At 38.5% G+C, this 27,940-nt stretch overlaps 2 protein-coding genes across 3 annotated transcripts in view; both read right to left on the bottom strand.

Annotated features, from left to right (window-relative positions):
- The window catches only part of LOC143601874 (E3 ubiquitin-protein ligase PRT1-like), a 228,406-nt gene that overhangs the window by 166,815 nt on the left and 33,651 nt on the right, over positions 1 to 27,940 (bottom strand). The window lies entirely within an intron of this gene.
- LOC143600352 (phosphatidylinositol/phosphatidylcholine transfer protein SFH9-like) lies at positions 159 to 7,602 on the bottom strand. Of its 2 annotated transcripts, XM_077078076.1 has the most exons (14): positions 7,501 to 7,602; positions 7,122 to 7,416; positions 6,329 to 6,428; positions 5,327 to 5,593; positions 4,731 to 4,808; positions 4,527 to 4,628; positions 4,388 to 4,437; positions 4,099 to 4,198; positions 3,335 to 3,415; positions 3,150 to 3,239; positions 2,914 to 2,995; positions 1,818 to 2,176; positions 1,671 to 1,745; positions 159 to 485 (listed from the first exon to the last, which is right to left on the bottom strand). In XM_077078076.1, the coding sequence occupies exons 1-14, from the start codon at positions 7,505 to 7,507 to the stop codon at positions 426 to 428; spliced, it is 1,746 nt and encodes a 581-aa protein (XP_076934191.1). In that variant the 5' UTR covers positions 7,508 to 7,602; the 3' UTR covers positions 159 to 425. The 2 variants fall into 2 exon arrangements, with proteins under 2 accessions (XP_076934191.1, XP_076934186.1); XM_077078071.1 differs by having other exon boundaries at positions 1,671 to 2,176.

Raw genomic sequence — 27,940 nt, 5'->3', positions numbered from 1 at the left:
GAAACTTCCATCAATTCTGACTTCAGAAATTAGCAGGTTTGACTTAAAAAGTCAACACGCATACGCTCTTATTGCTCAAATTTGAGTTCAACCGCAAATCAAATCATTATGAGTCATAAAATTATCAAAACTACACTTGAACCAGAAAAAATAAGTAACTGTTTTGGCCATTGTCGACTACACCCGTCGAACATGTTTTTATGGGCGAATTATATCATTCTATGTAAACTATCTATTAACAAGTATGGGTATTGTTTGATGAACCAGAAAAACGCCTTTAATTATCAACCCGAAGGGGGGGAAAGAACGAAGAAATTATACTTCTTTTTCTGCATGTGTGTGTGTGTTGTATATCATATGCTGGAAACAAGAATCTTGTCTGAATCAAGGCTGACTTGAGGCCAAACCGATCAAACTTTTGAGGTTCATTGCCATCTTCCGCTTGATGATGATTTGGTACGCCTCACCCAACATGTATTTGTTCTCTGTTATTAGAAGTTTTAAAACATTAGTGTTAAAATGCAAAATCAACGTGTTTGACTTTTGAGGACAAACCAACTACCTAATCGTTGAGTACGAAATTTGACCAAAAAAAAAACTTGAGAAGCTCGCGAGCCTAAATGAGCATATACTTTATATACTATTTACTTAGTATGTAAAATATATATATTTATATAATATATATAATAATTATTGTTATATATAAAAATATAATAAATATAAATAAATAATATATATCATGCTGATTAGGCATGTTTTGATAGACCTAAACCTCTCTGAGGACATGGTTGAGGATAGGAATTCGTGGAAAAGTAGAATTAAAGTTAAGGATTTTTAGAGAGAATTGAATACCTTAGGGCTTAGACTTAACCTATTTAGGTCACATACCATAATGGTATTTCCCTTACATACTTTATTATTATTATTATTAGCTTTTATATTGCGGTTAAACTGTGACCTTTTTATTAATATTATTATAATTAGTAGTAGTTTTTTATATAACTGTTAAACTTTGATTTCCTTTTTTGCTTCATACACATGTTCTTAGAGCCGAGGGTCTCTCTGGAAGCCACCTCTTTATTCCTTTGGATAGAGGTACGGTGTGCCTACATCCCACCCTCCCCAGACCCTACCTATAGCTCTGCTGTCGGTGGGATTTTACTGGGTATGATTGATTGATTGATTGATATCATGCTATACTAGTAGAAAACCCGCGCTATGTTGCGGCGATAACAATTTGCAACACGCTACTCATTTTGGTTAGTTTATCAATTCTCATGTAATATATTTTATACCACTTCTGCTAGTAATTAATTATAAAAAAATAATTAACTATACATGTAAGAAATTAATTATTAATAAATAATAAGCGAGCCAGCTCGAGCTTTGTTATACACCCAAAATATAATCAAAACATAAAAAAATTAATAAACATGTATGTCAATATATTCATTAAGATGAACCAGCTGAGCCCGAACTGAGCTCAAGCTTAAAGAAATAATCACAAGGTGAGCTCAGTCTTGTTTTGACTCATTTATACCCCTAGAGAAGGTCTTTTAAGGTCAAATAAGCTAGACTTTAAATTCAAAAATAATAAACCGTGAATTTATTACACTTATACCAAAAGTCGTATCAATTATGAAACCTAAAAGTAAAAGATTTCAACTTACATTGATAGAATCCCCTCTCAAGGTCTCTATCGACTCCTCGAGTTCCATTTGTTTTGAAGCCGTAGCAAATAACGCCTGCAACGCAAAAAGTACAATGCACACATTTAACAAAAGAAAACTAAAACAATACAAAACTAAAAATCGTACCTTTTTAGTCTTTTGCAAATCACACTCCATCGATCGTATACGATTCATCGACTCCACAAGCATTTCCTCTTTTTCTTGTGGAATTTTTGAAGGCTTAGTTGACAGCTCATCCACCATTGCTTCTAACTGTTTTAACTTCTCCTCATACGGGAGGAGAAGCTCTTTTTCTACTGGACCCGGTTCATTCACGTCATTCACAAACTGGTTCTCGTTGTTAAACGACTTGATAATATTTCTTGACAAAAAACTCACCAACCCAAAAGTTAAAAGAAAAATGTAGGTTAAAACTTTGTACGGAAAACTGAGAAGTTTATTCACAGCGGATGATTCTTCAACTGTTTTTGATAATGTCAAATCATCTGGTTAAATAGTTGAATAACAGTTAGAATAATATACTTGTATTATAATCTTATATATAGAGGTCTAAGATAGGCCTGTAAACAAACCAGCCATTCAGTGTACAGTTCGTGAACCGTTTGGCAGGAAATTTGTTTATGTTTGTTTATTTAAAATAATCAGCGAACGAACATGAACAAAAAAATTGTTCATCTACTTAACCAACAAACATGAACACAAGTCTGTTCTTAATTTTTAATAAAGTTTGCCAAGGCCTCGGCCTTTATCCCAAAAAAAAAGTCTGTTCTTAATTTATGTTCGCGAACGTTCTTTATGTTCATTTAAATTCGTTTATGTTCGTCCGTTTACAAATACACACACACACAAACAAGCCAGCCATCACAAAAAAATAAACCAAATTACACTTTTTGCCCTTTAGGTGTGCAGCAAATTTCATTTTCCGTCCTTAATTAAAAAAAACCCAACCGAAATCATCCTTTATGTTCACATTTTGTAACAGCTTACATCATTTCCACAAACAGAAGTTAACTTTTTCTGTTAAAAGTCCAGTCATGTGCACTGCATATGAGAGTACTTTCTTAGTTTTTAAGGTCTAAATAGTATTTTCAGTATATTATTATTTTCATTTTCAGAAACTTAAAATGGCAATGTAATAAAAAAATATTAAATAACGTTTTCAACCCAACCTGCATTAAGAATGTATAAAAAATGTAATAAATACGCGTAATGAATCACTTACTTCTGGGGATAGCATCAATCTGAGAACTGGGAACTACTGGTTCAACTCTTGTTTTGCTATAAACAGGTATGTTGACCGTGCTCTACAAGATAACATGAATAATTAAATTAGTGAGTTCTTTTAGTTATTAATCAAACAAACTTTTTAAAAACATTTGCCCACAACACCCACTAAAATTTTCAACCAAGAAACATAAATCAAAACGCCCATTAAAATTTTAACCAAGAAACACATACTCTAATATTTAGAGACATAGATCTCCTTGGAACATGAGTTTTAATCCCCGTGTTCGGTGCTAAATCCCCAGATATTTTATGGCTTGTGCTCTGCATAAAAGTAAGTAAAATTTCAGGAGAGAAAAAAACAAATACACCGAAAAAAACGTTTACAAAGATTTACTAAATATTCGTATAAACTGCACCTGAGAAACGATTGACTTGATCTCTAAATTAGAATCATCATAAAAGCTATCATTTTTCCCTGTATTCCCCCCATTAACTAGCTGCAAAAAGAATACAAACAATGAAAACATGCACTGACTTATGAAAGCATGAGTCGTTTCTCATAATAACGGCCCTAGGCCTGTAATGGAACCAAAAGTTCAGTGAACAGTTCGCGAACTGTTCATCAGGAAGTTCGTTTATGTTCGTTCAATTAATAAACGAACGAACAAGGACCATTTTTTTGTTCATTTAGGTAAACGAACAAACATGAAAACAAGATCGTCCATGTTCATGTTCATGAATGTTCGTTCGTTTACGTGTGTTTATATATTCATCTAAGCTCTTAGTCTAGTTTTATCAAAACTTTAGACCCGAACAAATGGCGTTCATGTTACTTTAAATTGATGTTTGCTTGGTTATGCTCGTTCATTTGTGTTCAGTTATATCTGTTCGTTTACGTTCATGAAACATAGGCACTCGATTTTTAACAAACGAACACAAAAAAACCCACGTTTTAATTGTTCGTGTTCGACCGTTTGTTCGATTAAACTAAAAAACAAAACAAACATGTCCCATTCGTGTTCGATCCATTCATTTAGAAGCCTAAACGAGTCAAATGTAGAAAACTAGATAAGAAAGAAAACAAGTTATACTGGTCAAAAGTCACCTTAATCATATTAATTTTAAAAAATACTGTAATCATATTCAACATTATAAATAAAACTCAATTTCACACAATTACCTTCATTAACTCTTGATCATGCCAAGGACCCTTGTCTGACATCATACATCCACCTTCATTAGCGCATGAACAACTTCCACCAAGAAAATCCGGTAATTGTCTACAAATTCACAAAACAATAAATTTTACGCTTAAAAAATGTTAAATATAAATATAGATTATTAGAATTATTAGTCATTATTTTTTATTAGGGTTTAGCCCACAGGCTCGTTATAGGTTTGTAATCATAACTTTTAGATATTATTATTCCGTCTCTTTAACAAAGAAGAAAGAAAAGTAAAAGGAAAACCTTGAATCGATAGCTTCCAACAGTTTGCTCTGATACTTGCTACCAAGAACCTATACATTCTCAAATGTCAAATCAACATTTAGTCAAACAAAAGTCAACATTACATGAAACACAAAAGACAAATCTTAGTAATCTTTACATGTATCTTTGATGTGGTCCTTGGATCAAGAAACCCTTTAACGGTATTCCATGCTAATTTAAATCCATGGCCAGCATTGACAATGAACATCTGATGTAATGTCTGATTAACCAAAATTTAAAATAGGTCAAAAAAAATAAAAAGGTCAAAACGGTAGATACATGAAAAAATAGTAAAATTAACAATAAAGATCAAAGTTAGTACCTCGGGGTAGTTATCTCCGTCTATTTTTTGCATTCGCATTAACAAATCATGTGCAACCTTACCAAAACTCATCCAGTTCTACAAACAAGAGACGATTAAAATAATTATTGAAGACAAAATGAAGTAAAAGTATAAGGTAAAATGTCAAGATCGGCACGTTAAAAGCTCGAATCGAACCAGCATGAGCTTAAACGAGTTCGAGTCTAGAAAAAGCTCATTTATTAAACAAGCCTTGGCCTGAGCTTCACTTATCGAGCTCTCGTAGGGTCGGGAGCCTAAACGAGCGTGTTATTTATATAAGTTTTAAATACAAATACTAAGAGAGTAAATGGGCCAATCTGGCTGATGAGCTACTCAAGAACGGTTCGTTAAAAGCTCAAATTGATCAGAAGAGATCCTATATTTCATAAATGAGACTGGGCTCGAGCTTGAAAAAACAACTCACGAGCCAAGCTCAGCTCATTTACACCCCTATCAAAAACTACAATTATATTTCACACACCAATCATCCGGCAGTACCATGCCCAAAAAATTACTATTTTGCCCTTTTACATAAGCTTTCTAAAAATATATTTAAAAAAAAAAGAAAAGCTAACCATTCCATGAACATCCAGTATGGCTGTGCAGGAATCTATATGTCTTCTAGCTGCAGCAGAACATGCTGGAAACTTCTCAGAAAAAGCTTTCTCGAAACCTTGTACATGGTATCTTAAAAATCTGTCAACTGTTGTGACATTCATAAGCTTAGAGGGTTCCACTTTTCCTAACCGTTCAATATAAACGGGCCGCCCCTCTTTGTCCACACCATGATAGCCATGAGGATAGTATCTTTGAACCTCTTCATATTCATCATATACAAAATCCTGCACACAATCACAACAAAATTAAATAATGTTAAGAATAATAAATCATGTTCTTTAAGATAGTGTTTGGATGTGTTTAAGGTTGTAATAATAAGTTGTAAAACTGTTCGAACAATTCTTATATTTGTTGTGACAATTCAAATTTCAAAATATGTAAATGCAAGGTATAATTAAGTGACATTAAACATTACAAGATTTAAAATTGTGAATGTAGTCTTTACTGATGTATCAAAACACTAGTATTTGATACTAACAATTATTTTCTTCTCTAATAGTATTATCAAAACAATAATTTAAGGTGAGTCACATGTCTTGTAAATAAGATAACTATGAAAGGTAAATAATCTATTTATTTTTCTAATGCAGTCAGTTTTATTATATGATTTCTGAATTCCATACATTCATGAACAAAGACAGCCCTATCGTAAGAATGATTGAATGAACATACGGCAAAAAAAGATAACATGTAAACTGCCAATTGAACTGACCAACATAAATCCATTAAATGTACCCAAAAAAAAAAAAATCTGCACCATTACACTAATTATGAATTCTTCATCTGTACCTTTGGTATCAAATTTCTATTGAAAACTTAAAGAAACAAAGTTGATTTTGAAAAGGTAGTCTTTTTAAAAAAAACACACAAAAAGTCACATAATGTTCTAGAAACATTTGAATTAGACCTTAACACAGAAAGAATTGCATGTTAGCATAAAAAAATTCACATAATCATACCTTTAAAATAGAATCCGCACCATATTCTTTCCTCCAGTTAAGCATATCTACCCACATTTGGGCCGCCTTATCAATATCAAATTTTCTAGCCTTCAAAAATCTGCAACCGTGTGATTAATGTAGATTGTATGTTTGACATTTTGACTTATAGGGATTTTCAAAATGAATAAAGCAATAGCTGTTTTGCTAATTCTCTTAAAAGATTGTATAATTCTTTAATATGAATATTTGTAAACTCAAAAACTTAAAACTTTAAAAACCATTTGCACAACACAAAATAACCATTTTTCCACAAGAATAAGATCATATCAAATATGCAATTTTTTGCCGTTTAATAGGTATTATAACCACCTTTTCAAATTTAATTTATAAGATCAAATAAGGTAAGAAAATATATATTACAAAAAAGGTATCTTCAAAAATCTACCATCCACGTTTGCATTATAAAAGTGCCATGAATATTGCAGCATTTCTTAAAAAAAAGTCAAAAGTCAAAGCCAATCACCAATCCACTGCCAATGTTAAATGTAGATTGATGGCATTGAATTTTAGTCAACTTCTTATATGATTCTATTAAATGGTAGAATTTTGATTTTCAAAATTTTAACATCTTCATCATTTTTGGCTCAATCTCTTTAAAATTTGCATCATTTTTTAATCGAAAAATTTGTAGACTCAAACTTAAGCTTCAATAAATCAATCAAATTTTAAACTAACCATTTGCACAAAACAAAGGTACTATTATTCCACAAAACTAAAATCATATCAAATACGCAATAACGCAAATATTTACCTCAACAGCGTATGATAATCATCATGAACATTGGGAAGCAACTCTTTCTGAATCAAGATTTCACGAAAAGCATTCACTACTTTCTCTTCTTCATCGTCTCTAACATCATCGATCGAAATAGAAGCAAATCGACAATTTGAAGCCCGCTTATTATTCAACACTTTAAGCGAGTGTACCGCATTTGACGTCGCACCCATTGCCTTTTTCTTCAAAGGTCTAACCCTAACTCTTTTTTTATCATCCCCAATTGCCCCCAAATCATATCTTTGAGTAGCCCTATCTTCTTGATTCAATACTACAACATAATAACAATAATAAAATTAATATTAAAAAAAACACTTGTGTGTGATCAAATTTAATAAATTTTACAACAACTTACCTGGCATTTTATAAAAAACTGGAATTTACAAGAACTCTGCATAAACTGATCCAAAAAAGACCCAATTGGAAACCTGCATTAGGGTACAACATTATATTATATTACAAGGTTAGATCTATAAAGATTCTTCCAATCAAGATCATGATCATCAATCAGTCAAACATATTATTCAAATTTACAAAAAGGGTAGTCAAGAATTTGGGCAAAATCAAGAATCTTGATTTAGCCCAAATTAAGATAACCTTAAATCGATCGAATATCAACCCACCCATAAAGAAACAAGAATCGAATAATAATAATAACCCATAAAGATTGAGTGAAGAAGAAAGGTACCTGGAAAGAACCCACATTCAAAAGATCGGAGGAATGAATGGAGAAAGGAAGAGTCTTGATGAAGAAGAAGAGTGTTGTATGTATGTATGTATGTATGTATGTTGTAATGCGTTTGCTTTGTGAATACTCGCTGATTTGCTGTAAAGAAACGGTAGTTTTTTTTTATTATTATTATTATATATAAACAAACAAGATGGAAGGTTGGAGGAGAGTTGATCTCTCTTAATTACTTTTTTATTAATATTAATTAATTAATCTTTGATAGGGAATACTAACCATTGGGGTGTGCTTCCAATTTTATATAAAATATTTTAAAAAGTTATTAAAAAAGGTAAATCTTGAAAATGTTACTTTCTAACTCGTTGGCCTTGTTAACCTTTTTTTATGAGAGCTTATTTGTTAGAGTTTCGTTGGAAGTAATTTGTTTTGGTAGAGTCAAAAGGTTTTTTTAATTTATGAATTTTCTTCTGGGAGGTGGGCCGAGTCATCACATTCTGTTCTTTGGAAGAAAAGGTAATCTATTTGTCAGGGTGATCTCGAGTGTATGCGCATTTCCTTTTATTTATTTATTTATTCATTTCAACTCAAATTAAATGAGTCAGTTTTAAGATTTGGTAAATTTGAAAAATTGAGGTGCTATAAATTAAAGTAACATTTAATGTTTTTAATGCTTGAAGTATGGGATAATATCAAAATTAATATTAGAGTTTGTTCATGCACCACAATATGTGGGTTTAATTATAAATGGAATTATAACTTATAAGCTTTTTGGGAGAGGTTTACATAAAAACCACCCCTAACTTGATTAGCATGAATGCTATTATTAATCAATCAGTTTTTTATTTTACTTTTTTTATTTCTTTTAATTATAAAGTTAGTATGGTAAGAAAAAAAATAGGGGGGGGGGGAATAAATCAAACCACCCATGAAATTTTGGCATCTACTACAACGAAATGAAAAGTAATTATTAAAATTTTATAAGCTAACTAATATAAGCATTCAATTGGGCAATTCAGAGCTATTTCAAATAATAATAATATAATAATAATAATAATTTGGATAATTCAAATTCAAACTAATATCATGGCGTTCCTGATAGAAGGTCGTGGATTCGAGTCTCATATCATTTGCGGGCTAGGAGGTTTTACCACAATGAGCCTTTGAGGCTTGAGTGATGGGTTTCCCATGTAAGTTGTCTGTAATTACAGACGTGGATGGTCTTTTGTCAATGGGTGCATCTGGATGATCGGTTTTGTTGGTCATTCAAAATAAAATAATATTAAGCTCATTTAACTACTAACTTATAAGCTTATCTAACTTAAACCACACAATCATTTATGTGAACCTACAAAAAAATCAAATTGGTTGTAACATGCTCCCTGTTTTATATCGTTTTTTTGCTACATCATTGCTTCATATAGCATCTAGCTCAAACCTAATGCTATCATCAAAATGAGAGGAAAAGTCCCTCAAAACCAAGAAGCGTCAAACACATAAATGACGAGCCAATTGCCATATATGTTTGTCTATTTAATAAAGTCCGAAACCAATATTTCCATTATCCACCTTTTACTAAGGCACGTAAATAATATCTACAGCATAACTTATTTCATAAGGAGTTGGTTTCTTATGTTTGCTTTGTCGGTGGGTCACTAAAATAAAATTCTTATATGGTTATTGTCAATGACATTTTCTTGTGTTTTTCACTTTAGGCATTTTATAAAATGATTGATCGTTACTTTAAACAAACTAAACTCATGTTCTTAAATTATAATATGTTAGGTATTGAACAGAGTCGGTACGCAGCGGAAACACAAACACACGCACAAACGAAAGCAATAAATAAGAAACACGGGATTTTACGTGGTTCAGTCAAGGCGACCTACGTCCACGGGCTGCAACTAGGGTATTTTATTAAGCACAGTACAAAAATTACAATACATGACTATGACATATATATAGAGAACAATTAGGTTAAGTGACTTAAGGACCAAGAAAACGTCAAATGGTATTTCCTCCATAATTAAATGGGCCGCCCCTTTTGTCTTCTAATCGTCAACCAACGAACCCGGCCCAAAGGCCTTCACTAATCCTAACAATCTCCCACTTGAAGGCCTTGTGATAAATTCTAGCCCGCCATTCAAGTACAAAGCAACCTAGTCGTCAGTAATATCAGTAATCTTTATTACCAAGTCTTCCAAGCTTCCAGATCCCTTAAACAAGCTAAGACTTACCTCTAGCTGCAACAACCCCCTTCAACATCAAGTACTAGAAGGGCCAGTTAAAGCTCCACCAAGCTCCAACTCATCAGCCAAAACTGATATGTCCTCTATCTCAACTGATACACACGATCCACCAATTCCAGAGATAATCCGAGAACCACTACCACTCTCCTTTTTTAGCAAGAGTTCCCCAGGAGAGATTTTATCAATCGGAATAACGGTCATCAAAACCCAACGTTGTTTTGTAACTGTTCCCGGAACAAACCGCGCTCCCACTGTCACCAAACCCCTTACCTGTTTTAGACCTCCGACCCCGCTCAGCTTGAATCACCTTGGCACAAGGCTCCACTCTTGCAAATTGAACCTTATTTTACCCCTTCGACTCAGCGAACCCGACTTTGTTTTGAGGGACGGTCATATTTCCCTCTGTAGGCACTTCCACCATGTATAATGAACCACACCTGTTTCCACGAGCAATAACCAGACTACCTTTAGTTACCCTCCATTTACCTCCACCGAACTTTACTTCCATGCCTAGTTCATCCAGTTGACTAACAGAAATAAGCGTTCTCTTCAACGATGGAATAACCCTAACATTCTTCAAGTTCCAAACGGTTCCCAATGGAGTTACCAAATTAACGTCCCCCATGCCCGTAACATTAAGAACATCACCATTAGCAATACGTACCTTCCCAAAGTTACCAACCTTTAGATTCACCATTGTTTCCCCGCTGTGCGTAGCGTGAAACGAAGATCCGGAATCCATGACCCAAGAGTCCACCATGCTATCAACACTACAAAATAATGCCTCATCATCACTTACGCCTTCATTAACCTGTTCAGCAGTGTTCACCTCAGCAGCCTTTCCCTGTAATCTATTTGGACAATCACTCTTAACATGTCCAACTTCATTACACCTCCAGCACTTCACATTCTTCCGAGTTCTAGATGAACTCCTCCCTCGACTCCCACTGCTCCTGTTATTTTCCCTTCCCCTGCCTGCATAAAACATATCAGAAGATGATCCGCCACTCGTGCTTTTCCGGCGAATGTCTTCACCCAACACAATGTCTCAGACCCCCTCAAATGTCAAACCATCGGCCCCCGCAGAACTAGTAATGGCCGTTACAGTTCCGGACCAACTCTCAGGCAGAGAAGATAACAATATAATAGCTTGAGTCTCATTATCCAACTTCATACCCACATAAGCTAACCTGGACTTAATTGAGTTGAAATTATTAATGTGACCCGTGACTGAACTTCCCTCGTGCATCCTTGTCATAAACAATTCTTTCATCAAGAACACCTTATTGGCCGCAGACGGTTTTTCATACATATTTGACAGAGCTGTCATCATACCACGAGCCGTGGTTTCTTTCATGATATTAAAAGCAACGCCCCTCGTCAAAGCCAATGTAATTTTACCTCTAGCCTTCTTGTCCTTTGAGTTCCAAATTGCTTCATCGGCTTTATCCATATTATCCGGCTTTTCCTCCAATACCATATCCAAATCATGTTCCCCAAGTAACGCCTCTATTTGCATTTTCCACCATGCAAAATCAGTCCCGTCAAATTTGTCGATTCGAACCTTCCCGTCTTTAGACATCGCAAACGAGAAAACAGAGAAAAAACCAATAAACAAAACTCTAACCTAAAAAAAAACCCGAAACCCGAAACCTTTCTTGTAACCCGAAACTCCTGTCAACAAATACCCTAAACCACGCAATCAAAGCAAACCCGGATAACAAACCGAATCTGAACACCCAACCTTCGATTCTAGTCCGGCGACAAGAAGCAGCCGAAACTACTTCTTACTTCGATTAACAGTCGCGCGATAGCAACAAACGGCAGCGACGGTGGTGGTTAATAGTATTTTCCGGCAGTGGCGCAAAACCGGTGGCAGCGTTCCGATCGGCTAAGAAGAGACAGTGACTTCAAGGGTTGTTAAACCCTAATCGCTATACAAGAAAAAATATGGCTTTTGTTCTTCTTTGTTGGTTCTGTGTCACACAAGCCCACACACAAAAAAAAAACAAAGAAAACCTATTTGTTTTATGTGATGACTCCTTTTTTTTTTTTTGCTTGCAGCTCACGACAGAAAAGAACAAGGAAATTTTATTCCTTTTTAAATACAAGATTTATTAACCTCAAATCTTCTCTTGAATATCGTGCCACACCAAAACAAAAATTACAAGGGCTTTACGAACAAATAAATAAGGAACCTGCCTACCAAAGATGAACCAGCTCTCGTCTTAGTGCACAACGCGTTTAATGAACCCTCGGCTCTGATGCCACTTGTTAGGTATTGAACAGAGTCGGTACGCAGCGGAAACACAAACACACACGCACAAACGAAAGCAATAAATAAGAAACACGGGATTTTACGTGGTTCGGTCAAGGCGACCTACGTCCACGGGCTGCAACTAGGGTATTTTATTAAGCACGGTACAAAAATTACAATACATGACTATGGCATATATATAGAGAACAATTAGGTTAAGTGACTTAGGGACCAAAAAAACGTCAAATGGGCTTTCCTCCATAATTAAATGGGCCGCCCCTTTTGTCTTCCAATCGTCAACCAACGAACCCGGTCCAAAGGCCTTCACTAATCCTAACATAATATTGATATTATTAATATGATTAACTGAATTATTGTTCCCACGTAAAAAAATACAAAGTGATTTTAACTTGTCATGTTAGTTAAGGGATGGCAACGCCGTCCGTAATACCAAAGCCATCCACTCTTTGTCCCTATCTTTATGACAAAAGGAGTTTGCTTCATCAATCTTTTCGTAAACACAACAAATGAACTATTGTGATTTATTGTCAGACAAATTACAACTTATTGGTTGTGGTAAAGATGTATTCCTCTAACCTAAGGGTTCGAATCACGCACTATGCATGTTTGGTGTATTATATGTATTTAATACTTAATAAGGGTATGGTGTGTTTTAAAAAACATCAATTCAACATTGAGACAAAAGAATATGTAGACATCAATTATGCAACTTCGAAGTATTGTACATAGAAAAACAAAAATACAAGATTTTTCACGTGATTGTGTTTGTTTTAGTTAAATCGGGAATTCATCATCATCTCTCACAAAAAGGATCATTCGTATCTTATCACGTACAATTTTTTGTATCTATTTAAAATAAATGTAAGTAACTAATTCAAAAAGATTTATTTTTTATTGTATATGCTAACCCGCTTTGTCGGTAAGCTAGTGGTGGAATTGTAAGAAAGATACTTGATGTTCCATGTAATCCAGGTTCGATTTCTGTCTCCATTTAGTTTTGGCGGCACCCGGTGTATGAAGACTAAGCGAGTAAGTGACATTTATTAGTTGGATACTTGAACTGAACGGACTTTATCTCACTGAGCTGTAGTGCTTTCAAGTGAGTATTCACGAGCGTAGGCCGTAAGTGAGGGTTTACTTCGAATAGAAAGACGAGTGTATCCCGATATGATAAATTTAGACATAAGCTCATTTGAATGATTTGTTGCATTTAAAGAAAATAATAATAATAATAATAATAAAAAGCTAATTGACTTTTATTTAATAAATAAATGCATATATAAAAGTCAGCTGTCCGTTGGAAGCAGTGATTTGTGCGGCACGGTGACTTTTGCTCCGTTTTGTCGTGAATCACCGACGGAAGATCTTAAGGGCTCCGTTGATGTGCCATTTTTATTTACTTATTTATTACCAAAAGTTTACTAAATCAAATACTCATTTTGTTTTAAAATAAAATATAATAATTTAACGAAGAAAAACTATTAAGTATCGTAATCAAATCATTACCACTTTAACAGGATTTAGACCTAAGAAAATAGATCAGGTAATTAGTCAAAAAATAATAATAATAACAATAACAACAAGAGTAAATTACAAAAAAAAAATCTTTATGTATTTACTCAAATTGCGAAACCTGTCATGATGGCACCATTAATTTAAGATGGAAATTACTGAGTTTCCTTTGTTTAAAAGTTATGACACCTTATGTTATTTCCCCTTTGATGTAATTTAACTTTTGCGGTTAGTTTTATAAAACGATAAGATGACATTTACCCTTTAAAAGACAAAATGTGTAATTCTTATTGATATTTTTTTCATTCTTTCTGTTTATTTTATTTACTTTACTTGTCTTTGTTTTTCTATTTTTCACCATTTTTATTTTATAAACTTATCTTATTTCTCATTAATTAATTAACTTAAATGTTTTTATAATTTTATTTTCAGGTTTTTAATTTATTATACATTTATTTACCAATTTTAATTTATTATAGCTTTATAATAAGTTTTTTCTTTATCATACATCTTGCAACCACCGCAAAGTAATGTTTGCAAAGTTGTCGAAGAAGAAACCAAATACATATTTCTCTAAGCGGATCGTTGATTATAAAATCATATCTTAATTTATCATCAACTCATATTATTCTGATACGATTTAGATTTATTCAAAAGTTAGGGATTCCCACTAGTTACGGATTATTTGGTGATCAACTCATATCCTTCTTGTTTTTCAACTTAAAAATGTTAATTTTTAAAAATATGTTATTTAAACAATCTCATTTAAACTTAAAAATTACTAGGAATATGTGAACCTTTTATTATCTATATATAAATTATAAACAATCTCCTTACAACTTATAAAATACTATGAAAATGTTCACGAGGTTGGTTTTGTTAGGTATAAGGTATACAATCCTTTTAATTAAGCATTACTTAATTATAGAAGTTTTTTTTTTAATCGACATACTTAGTAGAACTAAACAAAAAGATTGAATGAGAGAAATACAACCTCACGAAGGAGGGGAGGATACATTGTCACCAATTATCCCAATTAAGATGGACTAATGTTTCTCTATTTTTTTTCCTAAAGAAACCCCTTATCTTTAATCTCTTCACATGTGTGGAGTAGTTTAACGGATGGGTTGTTAAAAGTCTTGTCTAAGTGCACTAAAGATGCATCCTCAATATTGCATGAATAACCTCTTAATGTTTGAGGGAAATCTCCATGTAATAATCTCCATCAGTCACTTTTGCCAGAGAATACATACTTTTCTAGCAACACTTTGCAATTATGTCATTCATATGTTTCAATCTCATCATTAGGTTTTCTACTCCAGGCTCATAACTAAGTGAAGAAACACTAACCGGACCCCGGGCAGATTACTGGTAACCTGGGGGTTAGATAGCTGTTTCTCACGAGGGGTTAGACCCTGAGAAGATGGTTCTTCTGATAACCTGCAAAACAGACACCGTGAGCTTGTCACTGAGAAGGGGGGGGGGTTCCTCCTTGTGACCACCCTCCGGCGTGAGAATCAGACTAGGTTGCTCTTTAAATATAAATGTATATTGAGATTGCTAGAGCAGATATCAGGTATAATATGATGATAATATGTTAAGATATGATGGTCATACCATTTGTGGTATTTATAGCCGAAGGTAGGTTTCCAAGGAGGTGTGGCCGGCTGCAACAGTATTCCTGTTCCTCCAACAGTGGCCTACGCACGTGCCCTGCTGGTAGTTGGTGGGTAGGCAGCGGCTGATAGTGACCAGGCCTGCTGTGTACTATTCCTTTTCCACCAACTGCCGGCTACGCACGTGGTATGGCAGTAGTTGGTGAGTAGGCAACGGCTAATAGTGACACAGTACAGGAGCATGCTGCTCGCCATACTGTTATCAATAAGCTGTCGTATCTTTAGTCAGATCTTTTTCCCATACCTCGTCAGGTACAGTACAGAAGATCTTTCCGTATCGTACGGACTGGCTTATTTGGGCGGGAGTATTCCCCCTCCCGCCCTTGTGCGGGATTGTTCCCGGCTTCGCTCATTCCTTCAGGTGACACTGAGTGATTGAGAGCTAAGTGCCTTGTGCGTGTAGCCTTGCTACGCGGGTGGCCTTCCCTGATGGCTTGTATCCGAAGCTGCGGGAACAGGCGGAGTCCTTCACCATCGGGAGGCATTTCCTGCGGGAACAGCTTGCGTACTGCGCGTAAGGACGTCACGTCTCTGAGCATGGTTGGTCCTGCGGATCCAGTTGGTTTCTGCGCAGACGTCCCTCTTCAAGGTGAGTCTTGCGGGTCCAACTGGGCTCTGCTGGGACCTACCTCTTCAAGTCCCCCCAGTCCAGTGTTCTTCTCATGAGTGTTTAATAAAGTGAGGTGAACTTTTGGACTTAAGCAGAGGGTTTTGAAAAGGGTTTTTTAAGGTTTTCCATGGGGATTCTTCCCGCGGAAGTCCTTGTCACTTGCAGAAATTCCCGAGTTTCCTGCTTGGTCTTTGGGTATGATGCGGGTAGGTCTGTAACCTCCTCGCAAGTCAGGAGCGTTGAGTCCCACTTGTGTGGATTCTCCATGAGGTTTTGGTAGTTTTGAACATAGTGATCAATTATGTTAAAACCACCAATTCCATCCTGGAGCTTCAAACAACGTAGTTCTCGACGTTCCCGCTATGCGGGATGTTATTTCCGTTTCCGCAAGCATTGCCCAGAAGATCCTTCTTGGTTTCAATTCCCAGCGGAGCGCTAGGTATGTGAAGGGTTTTGCCTTAACACTGTACCCGCGCTCGTCTTACGGTTACTTTACTTCCAAGGTATTCCTGGCGTCAATTCCCTGCGGGTGCTAGGTATGTGAAGGGTTTTGCCTTTACACTGTACCCGCACCCGTCTTATAGTTACTTGGTTGCCGAGGTATACTTGGCTTCAATTCCCTGCGGGTGCTAGGTATGTGAAGGGTTTTACCTTAACACTGTACCCGCATCCGTCTTATGGTTACTTGTTTGCCAAGGTTTTCTTGGCTTCAATTCCCTGCGGGTGCTAGGTATGTGAAGGGTTTTGCCTTTACACTGTACCCGCATCCGTCTTACGGTTACTTGTTTGCCAAGGTTTACTTGGCTTCAATTCCCTGCGGGTGCTAGGTATGTGAAGGGTTTTGCATTAACACTGTACCCGCATCCGTCTTACGGTTACTTGTTTGCCAAGGTTTACTTGGCTTCAATTCCCTGCGGGTGCTAGGTATGTGAAGGGTTTTGCCTTAACACTGTACCCGCATCCGTCTTACGGTTACTTGTTTGCCAAGGTAAGGGGTATTTTCCCGCTTACTTTTTAATCTTTTTGAATTTTGAATTTTGAAATTCGAAGAGTTGGTGGAAGGATAAGAACAGTCCAAACCTCTGAAACGTCGTGCGACGGTTTCTTCTGACTGTGTCAGGACGTGCAGGAAGTTATGGTGACGTGACAGTACATGGTCATTCCAGACGCTTTTTCAGGCGCGTGGGCGCGATTTTTCGGGCGTGTGGCCGCGAAATTAATGGTATGCGTCCTGTCAACAGCTGTTGCCAGCTTGCTTTTTGCCACGTGTCATAGTTTCATTGCACCTTCGTTTTCTCTCTCTTCCGCATTAATTTCATCGCATTAATTGCAATTAGTATATAAAGGGGAGAGGGTTCTTTGTAATCCACACTCACTCTTCTATTCATCTTCTAAGCGATTTCCGGCGAATACTCACCTTTTCAGGCAAGCATTCTCCCGAAATCGTTTTCTTCTTCTTTTACAAGATGTCTCGTGATCTCGAATCTACAGCTGATGACAAGGGTACCGCTGGCGAGTGCCAGTGTGCTCTGCCTGGCGATCTGTATCGGTACGTCGTCAGGAAGTTCATGCTCGAGTCTCTCGAGCCTGAGTTTCCTGAACCCCATCAGACGGTGTACGATGCCCCCAGAGGCAAGATCGGGGTTTATGCTGCATTCTTTGTTTATGGGAATCTTAGGTTCCCATTGACAAAGTTTGTTTACCGTGTCCTTGAAAGGCACGGTGTTCATTTGACCGAGTTGCATCCCATGGCGATCGCCAAGATTCGCCACTTCGAGTGGGTATGCCGGATACCGGGCATTGAGCCCTATGTTGACCGCCTGATGACCTTCTACACTTGGAGGTGCATCCAGGGGTGGTACACATTGACAACCCGGATCAAGGGTTTGAAGATTTGCGCAACCGAGCGCAGTCTTCGTTCGTGGAAGAGGGAGTTCTTCTACCTCTCTGCTCGCGCCATCCCCCTTGCCATGAAATTTAAGAACGGGCAAGTACTTCCCAGCCTTCACGCCTCCAACTACGAGGAGGCGGAATGGTTTTCGAAGATATCCCGAGTCCAATCTCCGGTTTACCGGTTTGCGGAGTCCGGGATGGTGATGCTGGGGATGAGCCGGGCGTGGAAGGCTGCCGATGCGCAAAAGATCACAATCGTCCTCGAATACGGTTCGAACTCTGTTCCTTACGGTATGCTTTGTTTCTTTTTGTTGATTTTAAATTTCTTCTAACTTTTTTCTTGTTTATTTCAGAGGGGAACGACTTGCAGTCGCTCCTAAACCCGCGGGAGGCTGACGGTCCCGCCCGGATGGGTACTCGCGCTCTAGACGAGAACGAGTTGCCCATCCTAGAACAAACGGCGGATCGGTTCGTGGAGGTCTATCCGCTAGGCCATGAGATCCTTAGCGCCCGTCAGCCAGGTAAGGCGCTATTCGACCCTCGACCCCTCAATGTTGAAACCTCTGCTGGAATTCCTCTAATCGTATGTTCTGATGAGGAATCCGCAGATGGTCCTCCGTTGGTGCGGAAGAAGAAGGCTGCCGGCGGGAAGGGGAAGGAGAAGGTGGCCTCCACTGCCGATCCAGCGCCTCGGTCTGATTCGGAGACCGAGAGCGAAGAGGTGGCGGGGAATCCCGGTGGTGATAAGATCACCATTCCGGAGGCTGTGACAACTGTCACCGAAGAGCCCAGGATGACAACGGTGACCGGCGTGAAGAGGCCGGCTCCATCGGGTTCATCCCCGCCCGTCCGTACTTTCAGGCTCAAGAAAACCCGTAAGTACAAATTTCCTGTCTTTAGCTTCATAATTTAATGTCGTTTTAACACTTATCTTCTTTACGCAGGTGTGGATGTTGACGCATTCCAGGGTGGAGTGCGGAGTAGTACTTCTTCGCCAATGACGGTAGGCTTGGTCAGCCTACCTGAGGCGTCGACCCAGGCGCCTGCGCCTGCTTCCGCTGGTTCAGTTGCTCACTCCTTTGAGCCGACTGTTCCAGCTGAGATGACGTCACCGCCGGCTGTGAGTGCTATTTTTACAGCATCCTTCACCGAGCCGGCGGTTACTATTGCTGCGGATTCCGCGGCGGCGATCGCGGCGGCTGCTACCATGCCCCCGCCATCGGCAACGACGGCCGATCCATCAGGTACGCATGGGGCTTCTCGCCAATCTCTGCCACCTTCCCATCTGCCTGACCTCTTGGATGGATTTCCGTTGGGTTCAGGTGATGGGTTCGGCGGCTATCGGCCTGTTATTGACCCTACAGGTGCGTAGGGTTCTTTTGGCCTATTTTATATATTTTTTCTTATCATCTTTTCCTAACTGCTTTATGTTTTTTGCAGTGTCGGATTCCAATGAAGTGTATGTTCCACGATGGAACATTCGCCGAGGAACAACCCTTCGCACCCCTGTGGAGTGCGTGGAATGGGCTCGTCACGCTGCTCCCAGTGGTGCGTTGGGGGAAGCCATGGCTAGCTACCAGGAGGGTAGGCTAACCAATGAGCTTCGGGTTCTCCTGGCCCGGATGCAGCCGCGCGTCGAGCTGCTTTGTCGTGAAAATGACAAGTTAAAAGCAGCTCGCCTTAAAGAAGTAGCTCAGGCGCGGGCTGTCCGGGAGGAGAACCAAAAACTTACCGCAGTGGCTGCGGAGAAGGAGAAGGCCTTCAAGGCCCTCGAGGTTGAAGTTCAGGCTCGACTCGAGGCCCGTTCCAAGGCTGCCCAAGCTGTTAATGAACAGCTTCGGCTGGCTAAGGAAACTGCAAGGAACGCAACCGAGAGGGCCACCAAGGCTGAAGCTGTTGCTGAGCCTCTACGCGTGGAGAATGAGGAGCTTAAAGCCAAATTAGAGGCTCTCCAGCAGGCTCATGATGCCTTGGCGATGGAAGACGCCAAAAAGCTCCAAGAAATCCTGGACCAGAGGGGGGTGCTTGACCATGCTGAGCGTAAGCTAAAGGGCGTCAAAGAGGCTGCGGCTAAAGAAGTGTTGCTTGCCAACCTCAACAAGAGTGAAGCCGATCGCGCCCGTAACGAAGCTCAAGCTGCCCTCCAAGAAGCCCTGGTTGCCAAGGAATGGCTTCTTTGAGAAGCGTTGTCTCAGGTAAGCTTTTCTTGTCTTTACGCTTTTCTTTGTAAATAGAAAAGGTTTTGACACTTGTATATTTTCTTTTGTAGGTTGTGCATCGGGTCTTCTCAGAGACCTCTTATGATGATGCTATGAGCGCAGCCCTCAACGCTTCTCACGAGGATGGGGAAAAGGTCGGCTTCCTGCTTGGTCTAGGGTTCGTTGAGAAAGGCATCCCGCCTTCCAACTTCCCTTTGTACAATGTTGATACTGAAGCTGTTTACGACCAAGCAGTGAATCAGTATGCCGCCTTCCCGCATCCGGTGGTGGAGAAGGTGAACCAAGTTGCTGCTGCTGATGATGGGTTAGCTATCCTTAAAGCTTTCCTTGAACTGCCACGATCTACTGATGGTGCTGGTCCAAGTGGAAGTGGCCCTGAAGCCTGATCCTGAAGATCCCTTCCCACTGCTAGGATAGATTTAGCTTGTATAGATTTATTTTCTTGTAGGCGGGTAGTTACCCGGCCATTCTTGTAATGAATCATTGTGAAATATAAATCTTTGTGCGGGTAAGACCGCTTCTTTTATTGGATTCCTTGCTTTATAAACGTTATATGACTTGCATACTTTAGTTTAAATTAGCAATTTTCCAAGTGTAGAATAAGTTAACCTTTGAACGTGGTAGATAATAGGTGTGAAGTTTTGCTTCCTCTTTCGTGATTGTGCGGGTAGGACCGTCACTTGCACTTAGTAGGATGGCTAAACTTTACCCATATCTGACCTGCGTGTAGGTTGTCCTCATCTTTTCTTGAGGATAAGTTAACCTTTGAACGTGGTAGATAATAGGTGTGAAGTTTTGCTTCCTCTTTCGTGATTGTGCTGGTAGGACCGTCATTTGCACTTAGTAGGATGGCTAAACTTTACCCATATCTGACCTGCGTGTAGGTTTTCCTCATCCTTTGAGGATAAGTTAACCTTTGAACGTGGTAGATAATAGGTGTGAAGTTTTGCTTCCTCTTTCGTGATTGTGCGGGTAGGACCGTCACTTGCACTTAGTAGGATGGCTAAACTTTACCTTTATCTGACCTGCGTGTAGGTTTTCCTCATCCTTTTGTTAGAAATTCTGTTTTGAACCGTTCGACGCGCGGTTGTCAATATAGGTTAGTGTTCAGTTCCCTTTTTCATGATTCATGCGGATAGACCGGCACTTTCATTTAATGGGAGGACTGAACTTTTCCCCTTCAACTGACCTGCGTGAAGGTTTGTCGTTTTTTGGGTTTATGCGGGTTTTGCCGCCTTCCCCACGCAACGACTTTCCACGTATTTATGCGGTGAAAACCGGCATATCCGTGTTGAATAAATTAACCGTTCGACGCGCGGTTGTCAATAGGTTAGTGTTCAGTTCCCTTTTTCATGATTCATGCGGATAGACCGGCACTTTCATTTAATGGGAGGACTGAACTTTTCCCCTTCAACTGACCTGCGTGAAGGTTTGTCGTTTTTTGGGTTTATGCGGGTTTTGCCGCCTTCCCCACGCAACGACTTTCCACGTATTTATGCGGTGAAAACCGGCATATCCGTGTTGAATAAATTAACCGTTCGACGCGCGGTTGTCAATAGGTTAGTGTTCAGTTCCCTTTTTCATGATTCATGCGGATAGACCGGCACTTTCATTTAATGGGAGGACTGAACTTTTCCCCTTCAACTGACCTGCGTGAAGGTTTGTCGTTTTTTGGGTTTATGCGGGTTTTGCCGCCTTCCCCACGCAACGACTTTCACACTTATGTATGCGGTGAAAACCGGCATTAGTGTTGATAGTTCATAAAAGTATAAATGTAAAATCATCAGCGTCGATGTTTTAAGGGGAATCATTTCCATTAGAAGTGGCTCTTGGCCTTTTCTTTACATATTTGGAATTGATTTACATGCAAACTGTGTAATTGAGCTCCCTTCCATGTTGGGATGGGAGTGCCATCGAGCCGATACGCACCTGGTTCGGGATCTCGTTCTTTACGCAGCATGTAGTCTCCACATTGAAGCTGGAATTTTATTCGTGTTTTCCCCAGCTGGGGTTCTACACGCATCAGCCTGCTCAGCGTTCATTGCGCCACGAGGTGCGCGAGCGTCCCATCTCTGACAAATGCTTCGACCATGTCCTTTACGTCTATGCATTCTTCGGTGTTGTGGCCTTTTGTCCTGTGAAAGTCACAGTATTTGCTCCGATCAGCATTGTGACGATGTCGGATTATTTGAGGCTTTGGCCATGGGAGCTCCTCGGTGGCGAATATCTCGGTGACGCTTTTGGTGAGCGGCGTCCATCTGGAGTTCTTTTTTGACTGTACGTTATCCCTTCTGCCTAACCGATGCTGCAAGCCGGATGAGGTGTCAAAGTTTACCCTTGACTGCCAAATGCCTAGCTTCCGCTTTTTGTTTAATCGGGCGGTAAGGACGTTGTCTTCCCTTGTTTTCTGGGTGTAGAGGTTTGTGCTCTGTGGGAGATCTCTACCCAGTTGCTTCTCCATTTCCGCAAAGCGTTTTGCTGCTGTCATGATGGCATCCCATGTGGATGGCATGCCATCTTTACCCGTTAAGGTGCGGATGAGCTCTGGGTCGTTCGCGCCCTGGATGAAAGCAGCGCGAACAAGATCTTCGCTAATGTTACCCAGACTTAACTTCTTCGAGTTGAAGCGAGTGATGAAGTCTAGCAAAGATTCATCTTTTACTCGAATGCACTTGAGGATTGTCCATTGCTCCTCGGTATACTTTCTTTGCTGGCTGAAGTGTTGGCTAAACTTCTGTTGGAAGTCAGCCCAGTCGTAGATGTGGTTGACCGGTAGACGATCGAACCACGCTCTAGCAGCCCCGACCAGTGTCATTTGGAACATGTAACACCATGTAGGTTCCGTCCAACTACTGACGGTTGCCCCCGCTATGAATCTGTTCAAATGATCATCTGGGTCGGATATACCATCATATGTGCCTATGCTGGACATTTGTTTGGCACTTTTTGGGGCGATTGCTTCTGCAATGTCCCTTGCAAATTTGGACGTTCCCGCATTTGCAACGTTTGGTCTGAATGTTTTGGAGAAGTCACGTGGACTTCCACCTGTGTTTTTTGGTTTGTAGGCTTCTCCAAAATGCCTTCTCGGTTGGGGATCCGTTTCCTTACGCTTCCCTTTTGCCCTATGGCGAGGGTTCGCGTCGGAGTCGGATTCCTCCGAGTCGTCCAAGTAATCTTCGAATTCGTCAGCCTGTTGGACGGAACGCAAGCGTTCGTCCAACTCAGCCTGGAATTCCTTTTGACGTGCCTCCGCCCATGCCTTAACTTCATCGAGTGTTTGGCGGGTGAGTCTTGTTCGTTTCTCTAACTGGGTATCGGTGATTCCCAATGAGCGATTATTTACTGCACTTGCCCCAGCTTGGGTAACTGGGGTAGTGTTCGTAAAATTTACTTCACTTGCCCCGGCTTGGGTTGCCGGGGTAGTGTTTGTAAAAACTGTGTTGCCGGTATTCCCCCCAGTAGCTGGGGTTGTGGTTACCGGAGTTTCTTTAACCATCTTAGAAGTTTGAAAAAACTGGAGAAAAATGTTCTAGCTTTATGCACGGATGGCGCCAATGAAGAAACACTAACTGGACCCCGGGCAGATTACTGGTAACCTGGGGGTTAGATAGCTGTTTCCCACGAGGGGTTAGACCCTGAGAAGATGGTTCTTCTGATAACCTGCAAAACAGACACCGTGAGCTTGTCACTGAGAAGGGGGGGTTCCTCCTTGTGACCACCCTCCGGCGTGAGAATCAGACTAGGTTGCTCTTTAAATATAAATGTATATTGAGATTGCTAGAGCAGATATCAGGTATAATATGATGATAATATGTTAAGATATGATTGTCATACCATTTGTGGTATTTATAGCCGAAGGTAGGTTTCCAAGGAGGTGTGGCCGGCTGCAACAATATTCCTGTTCCTCCAACAGTGGCCTACGCACGTGCCCTGCTGGTAGTTGGTGGGTAGGCAGCGGCTGATAGTGACCAGGCCTGCTGTGTACTATTCCTTTTCCACCAACTGCCGGCTACGCACGTGGTATGGCAGTAGTTGGTGAGTAGGCAGCGGCTAATAGTGACACAGTACAGGAGCATGCTGCTCGCCATACTGTTATCAATAAGCTGTCGTATCTTTAGTCAGATCTTTTTCCCATACCTCGTCAGGTACAGTACAGAAGATCTTCCCGTATCGTACGGACTGGCTTATTTGGGCATGAGTATTCCCCCTCCCGCCCTTGTGCGGGATTGTTCCCGGCTTCGCTCATTCCTTCAGGTGACACTGAGTGATTGAGAGCTAAGTGCCTTGTGCGTGTAGCCTTGCTGCGCGGGTGGCCTTCCCTGATGGCTTGTATCCGAAGCTGCGGGAACATGCGGAGTCCTTCACCATCGGGAGGCATTTCCTGCGGGAACAGCTTGCGTACTGCGCGTAAGGACGTCACGTCTCTGAGCATGGTTGGTCCTGCGGATCCAGTTGGTTTCTGCGCAGACGTCCCTCTTCAAGGTGAGTCTTGCGGGTCCAACTGGGCTCTGCTGGGACCTACCTCTTCACTAAGAGACCAAATTGTTATGAATTACATACATGTCTATAACCCGATATCTTTTCTTCGCTTTGAGGACATATTATTAAATTGATTAAACATGACAACTCAAAGCTGATTATTTTCATCTCGAAATTATATAAGGTTTCTAATCATTTTAAAAGTGTCACCCTTGATATCATCACTTAAGTCGATGTTGTAGTGTCACTTCTCGGGCTTGATTAATCAACCCTTCTATGAAAGAAAATTATTTGACTTAAACACCATACTTTATTAGTCATATGTAACTAAAAAGAAATTAAGAAAAATAAGTTCTTACAAGTTACATCTTCTAGAAAGAAGCTTATTCATCAAATAAAATAACAAAAACAAAAAAGTGAGGATGATGCCATGGATACGAATAAAATTCAAACTAATGCATTTTAAATAATTTAAGAAAACATAAAATAAGATAAATATAGTCTTGTTTCATGCGTGTCTTCGAGAAATAATATTATATGGTCAATCATTTCCTTATATTTTCTTATTATTTGAAAGTGTTTTCCAATTCACGATACCACAAACATCGTGATATAATCTAAAAATTCATTAAAAGAAATTAGGTATTTATAGATAGTTACAAAATAAATGGCAAAACAAATATAAATGTAACCGTGTTTTTGTTTTATCAACACGCATTTATGTCGTTTTATAATTTTTTATCTTATGTGCTGTCAAGTTTGGGATTTCATTGACACAGTTATAAGTCATTTCTACATTGACGGGATGAGGTGGTTAGGATATAGAATAAGAAGTCAAGGATTTAGTCCTTGTAGAATGTAACATTTAGTCGTTTAAAAAAAATAACACGGTTATAAAATTCTCAATTTCATATGTTTTGTAAATATCCGTTTCATTAATGCGTGTTTAGTTCGAAGGTTCTTTCATGCCATTAGGGATCCTTATTTGAATCTCACATGGTTAAAACTTAAAACAACCCATTTTCATATTGCTCAAACGTCAATCAATGCCACCTAAAAAAAAAAGATAAAGGTACAATTACAACAAATTTATATGTATAACAATTTCAACCTTTTAATAACTTTAAAATAGTATTTATTATTTTTTTTGAAGTTTATATGATATATTACTATATTTATTTTTTGAAGTTTATATGATATTTATTTTTTGAAGTGTATATCATTAATTGTACATGTACTTAGATAGTGTTTGTTATGGGAGAATGAAAGACGGAATGTAATAGGTCATTACAAATGAATGAAAAAAAGCATGTTTGGTTACTATACATGAATGGAATGGATCATTCTACATGGAATTGATCATTCTCCTTTCATTTTTAGGATTTTCATTATTTTGGGTATAGGTGTTTTTTTTTCATTCCTTCAAGGAATGAAAAAGTCAAAAAGTCAACAACCATTATTACCATTATAAAACTATAATTATATTCTAATTGGTATTATTATTATTTTCTAATTATAGTTATTTTATTATTATTATATAATTATCATTATTGTTTTGTATATTATAATATAACTATTATAATATTAGAACTATTACTACATTATCAATATAAATTTTTTTTTAAATTTGATGAGTTAACATTTCACAACGCATATACGGTTTAACGATCTCGTTGCAGCACGAGAGTCCTAAATATAGTTATTATGAATATTCATTTATTATTAATATTATTTATTTTTATTTTTTATTTTTTATTATTATTACTAATAAAAATAAAGTGATTAACATTCTATTCTTACATGGTAACTAAACATGAAAATGGAATGGTAATGATCCATTTCATTCCTTTGTTCATTCCATTACCATGTCCATTCCATTACCATGTCCATTTCATTCCCTCATCTATTCCATTACCCTGTACCAAACATACCCTTAGGACCCGTTCGTTTCACGGACTTTTTTTAAAGGATTTGGAATTGGATTTGGATTTGGAATTGGAATGTTTGAGAATCCCTTTCATGTGTTTGGTTGGTTAATATGTATTGGAATTGGAATCTTCTTCACTCTCGGGTTTTTTTTTTGAAGAACGAGGACAACGAAGGAAACGTTTTAGTTTTTTTACATTTTTCGTTTTTTATTTATATTTTGAGTTATGATTTTTTTATTATTTTTTTTGAGGGGTTTTTATTTTCCATAACAATCCTTTAAAATAGGTGGGAATTTGAAATCCCATGAAATGTGGGATTTGATGGGATTTAGTTTCCATTCCCATTATTTCATTTAATGAAACGAACATATCAATTCATGGGATTTAAAATCTCATTCCTTAGAATTCCTTCCAAATCCTTGAAACGAACAGGACCTTAGGGTAATTTTATCCCAATTGAGTTGGGTGCCTAATGAGTATTGTCACAAAGGTATTATTGTTGTTTACACAATGGTATTAATACTGACTCAGCGACATTCACCGGCTGTGTGCTAACGTATTTTTCCCCCACATTTCAGGAAACTGTAAAGAATATAACTGACAGACAATACAGGCTAGAAGATTGGAGACATAGTCATTAGAGGTGATCTGATGGCTCACATATTTTATTCAGAATATTATTAAAGAATTATATTTAAAAAGGCAGGTTTTTGAATTATCAAATGAGTATTCAAATTCTGAGTTTTCAATATAATAATATTTTATCTGAAAAGACTTCCGCTGATATTTTGTTATACAATATTCAAACGGGTATTCTAACCCAACATTTTATAAATGAATATTATCTTTTAAAGACTTCCCATAAAACAAACCCGCAACTCTGATATATTTTCAAAACAGATACCAACTAACGGGTGTCGCACCTAGGACCTAAGTCGGGGTGCGACATATAAACAATGTAAATATTGAGCTAAAGCCTTCTTGAAAGATTGTTTTTTTGCTGGCATGACATCAAGTGGAAGAAGTGGGAGCATTCATTCTTTTTTGATGGATTTGTGAATTCAAATACCATGGTGAATGAGTTTGTAATCCAGTATGATAAAGCTATTGCGTGCCGAAGGGGTTCCGAAAACGATGAAGACTTCAAGACCATGGACTCCGAGCCAAATCTTTCTTCTGTAAATATGATAGAGAAAAAAGCAAGTCAACGTTACACTAGAAAGCTCTTTGATATATTCAAGAAAGAATGGATCGAAGCCACCCTTA

This window comes from Bidens hawaiensis, unplaced genomic scaffold (genome assembly GCF_021521415.1).
Source record: "Bidens hawaiensis isolate Kalapana, Puna unplaced genomic scaffold, B.hawaiensis_p1.1 tig00001960_1, whole genome shotgun sequence".
NCBI classification, from domain to species: domain Eukaryota; kingdom Viridiplantae; phylum Streptophyta; class Magnoliopsida; order Asterales; family Asteraceae; genus Bidens; species Bidens hawaiensis.
The sequence above is the reverse complement of the archived record's forward strand: the minus strand, read 5'-3'. Positions and strand labels throughout refer to the sequence as shown.